General features: G+C 57.4%; 1 protein-coding gene across 1 annotated transcript in view; it reads left to right on the top strand.

The window, feature by feature from the left end:
• Window positions 1-6: 6 nt before the first annotated feature.
• The window catches only part of Aacs (acetoacetyl-CoA synthetase), a 51,276-nt gene continuing 44,481 nt past the window's right edge, over window positions 7-6,801 (top strand). Inside the window, exon 1 of the mRNA XM_015502397.2 lies at window positions 7-75. Within this exon, the coding sequence (XP_015357883.1) occupies window positions 27-75 (49 nt within the window). The 5' untranslated portion in view covers window positions 7-26. The remainder of the gene's footprint in view (window positions 76-6,801) is intronic.

Below are 6,801 nucleotides of genomic sequence, written 5' to 3'. Positions count from 1 at the left end.
AGCCTGACAGCAAGAGGGACACGCAGATGGACCGCTTCCGGGCGGCCGTGGGCGCCGCCTGCGGCCTGGCGCTGGGTGAGTGCGGGGCGCGGGCACCGGCCACCCCAGGGCCCTCCGGAAGAGGGTCTCTGGGGTCCCGGGACCAACCGGGCGGAGGGAGGGTCTCTCCTCCTGGGCAGGGCGTGCCCTTTTCCAAGGGCGTGGCGGTCCCGGCCCCTCCTTGCGGTTGGGATGCGCTCTTGAGGTCCAGTGTCCCGCTGCTGCGATCGGAGGAGCAACCGGAGGCAGGGACCTTTCCTGGGGGTGGCGTCCTCTGGGGAGCGGCACCCCTGCTGTCACGGTGCCACACGTCTCCTGACCAGCATCTCCTGGCACGTGGGTCGCCCTCTCCCGGGAGGGTCACTCCTCTGGCGGTGACAGCCTCCTGTTGGCTGAGGTCCCTTGCCGGGTTTTCTACTTGTTCGGTGCTCCTCTGGAGTCTCGGCTCCCAGCCTGTAGGGGCTCTTTCCTGCTGTACTGTTGGTGGGGTCCGGTGTCAACCCCCTCTGATTTCCAAGCCGCCTTTACTAGAGGCCAGCATGGATTCCCTAGCACCCAGTGGGATGTGCCATAGCAGCCTACCTTTGGGAAGATGGTAGAATCCCTTCCTCTTATGTTTAAACTCCTAGCCTCCAAACACATCCTCCTTCCAGCCATCCTTTGGCCCTCAGAAGCCCCTGTCTGATGTGCATGGATAGAGGTCCCTCTTCTGGGTGAGGGACTTCTGCTCCTTCCTGGGCACTCATTGGCTTGGCTTGTGCAGCTGCCTGCTCCTGGTGGCCCTGGGTGTCCTCAGGGATTTTTAACTCATCCTGGCCTTCTCCCCCCCACCCCCACCTTCTCAGCTGCAGGGTCTCCCTCATGTCTGTTGGTGACATCGCTCTCCTGGTTATCAGCTTCACAAAAATGCAGTGGGGTCTTTGGCCCTGCAGCCTGGAGCCTCCCTCCCCAGCATGGCTTTCCTGAAGCCTGGAGCCAGCCCTCTCCTTGCAGCCTCCTCCCCTCTTCTCTGAGCCGGGGCTGCTCTTCCTGCTTCCTGCTCCCCGCCTCCCTGCTCAGCACACCCTGCCTGCTTTGCCAGAATGATCCTGAAGCACAGGTCTCACTTTGTCACTCCTTGGCCCAGAAACTCTCCATGGTTCCTTGTTGACCTTGGGAGTGCACACTGCTCCTGGCAGCTCCCAGGTTCCCCTTAGCTTGGTGGCCCTTGCACAGGGTCCCTTTCCTTGCCCAGCCCAACCCAGCTCCACTCCCCTCCCCCCACTTGGACAGGGTGTGTTTCTTACCACTTTCAGGCTTCTAGGCTGTGGTTGGACTTGACCTCAGGGGGACCCAGCAGGCTGTGTTGGGGAGTTACTTCATTTTTCTGTGTCTCCCTTCATTTCGTCTGTTTCTTCTGCCAGCATCATCTAATACTGATCCCCTGGTAGCTTTACAACACAGTTTCGTACAGGGGCAGCCCTGGGAGTGGGCAAAACCTCCTTGCTCCCAGCAAGTGGAGAAGAAAGGGACCTGTAACCTGACTACCTGCATTTTTAACTGACTGCACTTGGTAGCCATGTGACCTGGAGGAAGTCATCAGTTAGCCCAAGCTGTTTCCTCAGGGTCTGTGGCACTGGGTGCCTGTGAGGGTGCCAGGAGATGGTCAGGTCCAGGTGCAACTCTGCTACTGGCCTGTGGGTTGCTAGGCAGACATCAGCCAGCACTGGTGGCTCCCAGTTTTTCCCTCTGTCCAGGCTCTTGGACTGTTGGCCCCTGGGCCAGATTTGACCTGCAGATGTGGTGTTGAGCTTCCAGTGTTTAAAAGTTGGAAGGCTAAAAAAATAAAGTTGGAAGGCTGCATATGAAAATCAAGCTTCCCAGCTCCTGAAACCCCAGGGCCTGTAGCACTGGTCTGCACCCACCTGGTGCTTCAGTGGGAGCGGTGAGGAGCTCCCTGTGGTCTGGACAGGGAAGGGTCCACGCTGTTTGGCTCTTTCCTCCTCTGGGGCACACTCCAGGTGATGTGTTCCCACCTACTTCTCCCTTTTCACATGCTGGCTCCTGGAGGTTTGGGGCTTTGCCTTAAGGTCTAACTCAAAGGCCATCTTTCCTTTGAATATTTTCTCCTTTCCTCTGCTCTCCAGGTGCATGTGGTCTGGGCTTTGGTCCTGCCTGTCTGCTCCTGCATTTGTGGGCATTCTTACTGCTGCACAGCAGCCCTCCTGCTGCGGCTCTTCACAGCTGGCACAGCCTGGAGTGTGCCACTGAGTGGCTCTGTGCAGAGCTCTGCATCCCCAGCTGCCCCAGCCCTGGACTGTGCAGGGAGGAAGGGGCCTTCCCCACCCTGGCTGCCTCTCCTTGCACCTTGGGCAGGAGATTTTCTTTTTCTTTTTTTGGTCCTGGGGTCCAAACCGTGGGCCTCACTATGATGGGCAAGCACTCTACCACTGTGCTCCATCCCCAGATTTTATTTGATACAGAACCTTGCCAAGTTGCCAAGGCTGGCTTCAAACTTGTGATCCCCCTGCCTCAGCCTCCTGAGTTGTGGGAACAGGCTGGCTACTGTGCCATCGTGCCAGTGGTGGGAGGTTGCTGTCCCTGGATTTCAGGAGGTGCAGGGCCTTGGTGAAGTCATCTGCTTCCTTTCCACCACTGCTCCCAGCCAGCTTGTCTGAGGCTCCCTGCACAGCCATGTGGGGCTCAGGGTCCCCTGATGCAAACTTCCTCAGATGCGGCCTGCAGCTCCAGCCCAACTTGTGTATGTGATCCTTTTTTGCAAGGCCCCAGGGGACATTCTGCATGTGCCACTTTCTCTAATTAGGGACCAGGGTCACAGTACAAGCTTCAAAGGATACCCTGCTCTTTTGGTGCGCTGCACCCTGTGTCCTGTGTCCTGTGAGCTGGAGGACACCTCTTTGTGTGCATGGCCAGGATAGAGTCTGCCGACAGGAAGCTTGGTGGCTGTTGTCACAGCTCGGCTGCCACGGGGAGAGAGCCTGTGGGCCTCCCATGAACGTCAGGTAGCCCGTGGTTGAGTTCCTACTGTGCACCCATTTAGCAGAGTGCTGCTTAAAAGGGTGATGGCATGTGGCGCAAGCAGTGTGCTTTTTATCCCTCACTGCCACACATCACCCAGTCCTTGGTGACTTGAAACCACACTCTTCCCCGCCTGTGCTCGGGACTTGAGGAGCTGCTCAGTGGGGTGATTCTGGCCTGGGGTCTCAGGAGCCACAGGCATCCCAAGGCCTGACGTGGAGGAGCTGCGTGGCTCCCTCCACACGGGAGCTTGGTGCTGGCTGTGGGCAGAGGTCACTTGGGTGTCCTCCTGGCATGGCCGCGGGCTTCTCCCAGACCAGGGGTGGAAGCTCAAGTGTCTCTCAAGCTGTCATTTCCACGCTGCTCCGTCACACAGCTCGGCCTGCTCACGCTGGGGAGGGGACCGTTCCAGCGGTGGCAGCGCCTGGGTGGGCATTGGTGGCTGCCCACCAGGGTCACACACTCCCTTTCTCAGGAGAAGCCCACATTCAGAATTTCATTTAAAACACCAGGTTTTGAGGTGTTTTAGCAATTAGTTCCAGTTCTTGTGAGCAGGTGCCCTAGGCCACCTGGCTTCATGTTGCAACTCGGCATCGGGCCCCATGGTCCTCCAGGTTAAAGTGTCATTGTGACCACCTGGTCCCCAGATGCCCAGTGCCGTTACATTTTGTTCCCTGGTGATGCTGCTGGCAGATGCGCCTTTGCAATGGGCCCAGGGCCTTCTCTGGAGGCCTGGACTTCCACCCTCTGTCTGTCTCATGTCAGGGGGGGTGCTTTTGCAGCTGGAACGCCGCTCTGCTTGAGGATCAAAAAACCCAAACCCCAAACAGACCGAGGGCGGAGGAGCTGCAAGTCCTGTTCAGCCAGTGCCGCTTCCCACAGGTGCCAGGGCCACCTCTCTGAGAAGCACCTGGCCTTCCTCCCTCTCGACCAAGGAGCAAGGAGCCATCTTCCTGCTAATTAGCACTTTCCTGGGCTGTGCCTCCCGTCTGCACGGGCTGGCTGGGTGTGCCACTTTCCTACAGATGGTGGGGTGATGCCAGGCCACACCTCTGGGCACCCTCTCTCTGCTGAGCACAGTCCCAAGCAGTTCCTGTGTTCTGACTCAGTGACCCTAGGATAGGTACCATTATCCTCCTCTTATGGAGGAGACAACTGAGGCACAGAGAAGTAATATGTCAGGGTTACCCCATTAGAGTGGCAGGATTCAAACCCAGTTGAACTTAGGAGCCTGTCCCCAGAAGGTCCTCACCACAACCCTATGACCTTTTCTATTTGCTTGTTCTGCAGCTCTGGATGACCCCAGGGGTGCTCTACCACTGAGCTGCATCCCTAACCCCCACCTTTTTTTTTTTTTGAGACAAGGTTTCACAAAGTCACAGAGGCTGGCCTTGAACTTGTGCTCCTCCTGCCTCAGCCTCTAGGTAGCTGGGATTCAGGCGTGCACCACCGCACCTCTACTGAGAGCCTTTGATTGATTGATTCATTCATTCATTCACAGTCCTGAGGCTCAACCCTGGGGCCCTGAGCGTGCTGGGAGTGCTCTGCTGCTCAGCTGCACCCCCACACTCACAAGAACCTTTCAGAGGAGCCTCTGTAGCTGCCCTGTGCTGAGGCTCCCAGGTGGGGCGGCTTGCCCCGGCCACCCTCTAGGAGCAGCAGAGCCAGATTCGACCCTGGCCATCCAGCCTGACCCTGGAGCCCAGGTGACCACTGCACCCGTGTGGGAGGAACCAGGGGTCTACCAGTAGTTTCAAGGTGACCCTTGAGGGAAACTGAGTCCCCGGAGGCAAAGTGGCCTGCCTGGGTTCCCGGGCAAAGTGGCTGGAGTCAGGCCAGCCACAGCCTTCCTGAGGCCCTGACTGGATGCTCCTGGTTGGGGCCCTGTCTGGGCATCTTTGCTGTGAACCAGATCCCTGCTTTCTGGGCCTGGAGCCCTAAGGCCCTTGGGGTCTGCCTTTGATAGCGATCGTCTGGCCTCTGAGCTCCCTGCTTCCCTCAGGGCGATTGGTGTCCCCCCGCCCCTGCCCACACCAGCTGTCTCCACCTGGGCTCTTGGCACTGCTGTAGCCCATAAGACCCGAGTGTCCAGACTGTGTCCTGCGGCCAGACCAGCCCTGGCCCTGTCCCCCTGAGTCCAGCATGCCTGAGAAGTTACCGGACCCCACAGTCAGAAGGGACACTGCCCAAGTTCAGTGTCATGAGGCCTCTTCCTCTGCCCCTCAGGCCTGGGGCCTGTGAGGAGAGGTAGTGTTGGTGTGTGGACCGCCGTGATGATTGAGCGTAGCTGGTGTAGTGTGCTCTGGTCGGTCATCTTCCTGCTGTCCCAGTGTCCCACCAGTGGGCTGTGCCTGGGGCTTCCCCTGGGCCTCCAGCGCACAGCGGTCCCCTCTACCTCAGGATTGCTGGTTCGTTTTGGTTAGTCATCTGGACCCTGTGCACGTGGAGGGTGAAGCCCTCAGCCAACTGGGGGCAGTTTACAGAGAAGTGAGGCCTCCTGTAGGGATGAGATCCAGCTCTGTTTCCCGTTTCATCTAGATGGCACTGAACTACGTCCCCAAGCCCTTTAAGCAAACAAACAAAACCAAATATATGTATTTTTTTGAAATCTTGAGACAGGACCCCACTAAGTTGCTGAGGCTGACTTTGAACTTGGCGATCCTCCTGTCTCAGCCTTCTGAGCTGCTGGGATTACAGGGGTGCGCCACAGTGCCTGGAGGGACAGTGGTCTTTTAACTTCACCGCCGCTTCTCGGTGGCCCCTGGGGTTCTCCTTCCTGCTCCCAGATGTGCGCCTCTGTCCCTCTCAGGTTGGCCTTGATTTCTGAGGCATTGGGTTCAGCTATGTGTCGATGACTGTCCGTCTCAGGTAATTTGGATTTCTTCTGCAAACTTGTGTTGCTCTTGTCCTGTTAAAGGCTACAGCTTTGCTGGGCATGGTGGCACATGCCTATGATCCCAGAGGCTCAGGAGGCTGAGGCAGGAGGATGATGAGTACAAAGCCAACCTCAGTAAAGGCGAGGCGTTAAACAACTCAGCAAGACCCTGTCTCTAAATAAAATACAGAAAAGGGCTGGGGACATGGCACAGGGGTGAGTGCCCCTGATTCAATCCCCAGTACTTCCCCCCAAAAGAAAAAGACAGCTACAGCCATGTACAATTGGTCTTTGAAGCCCGGAGACAACCCAGACATCCTGGAGGAGTGTGGTTGACTGAGTCCTGGTTCCCCAAGTGGAACACCGGGCAGCCCTTACACCCAGGGAGGAGGCAGCTCCCCTCACACCGAAGTGGAGAGGTCTGTGGTGTGTCTTCAGTGAGACATGCCAGTTACAGGACAGAGGGTAAAGCAGGCTGCATTTGCGATACAAAATTGCACACACACACACTCCTTTCTCCCATAATCTCTTTGAAAGAAGAGAGAGGAAATGTTACTGTTGATCCCAGGTGACCCCAAGGGTGAGGGAGCCCGTAGTCCTCTCTAGATTTGCAAATGCTGGTGAAGGTAGTATCCTGTTGGAAGCTCACCAAGGGCCACACGTGGTGGTGCATGAGGTGGCGCACACCTATAATCTCAGTGACTCAGGAGGCCAGGGCAGGAAGATCCCAGGTTGGAGGCCAGCTTGGGCAACTTAATGAGACCCTGTCTCAAAAACAAACAAACAAACAAAAAAACATAAAAAGGGCTGTGGCTGTGGCTCAGTGGCAGACTGCCCTGGGCTCAGTCCCCAGTGCCCCCCCCCCCCCC

This window comes from Marmota marmota, unplaced genomic scaffold, assembly GCF_001458135.2.
Source record: "Marmota marmota marmota unplaced genomic scaffold, marMar, whole genome shotgun sequence".
NCBI classification, from domain to species: Eukaryota; Metazoa; Chordata; class Mammalia; order Rodentia; family Sciuridae; genus Marmota; species Marmota marmota.
Note: the sequence above shows the minus strand (reverse complement) of the source record. Positions and strands in the feature narration are given on the sequence as shown.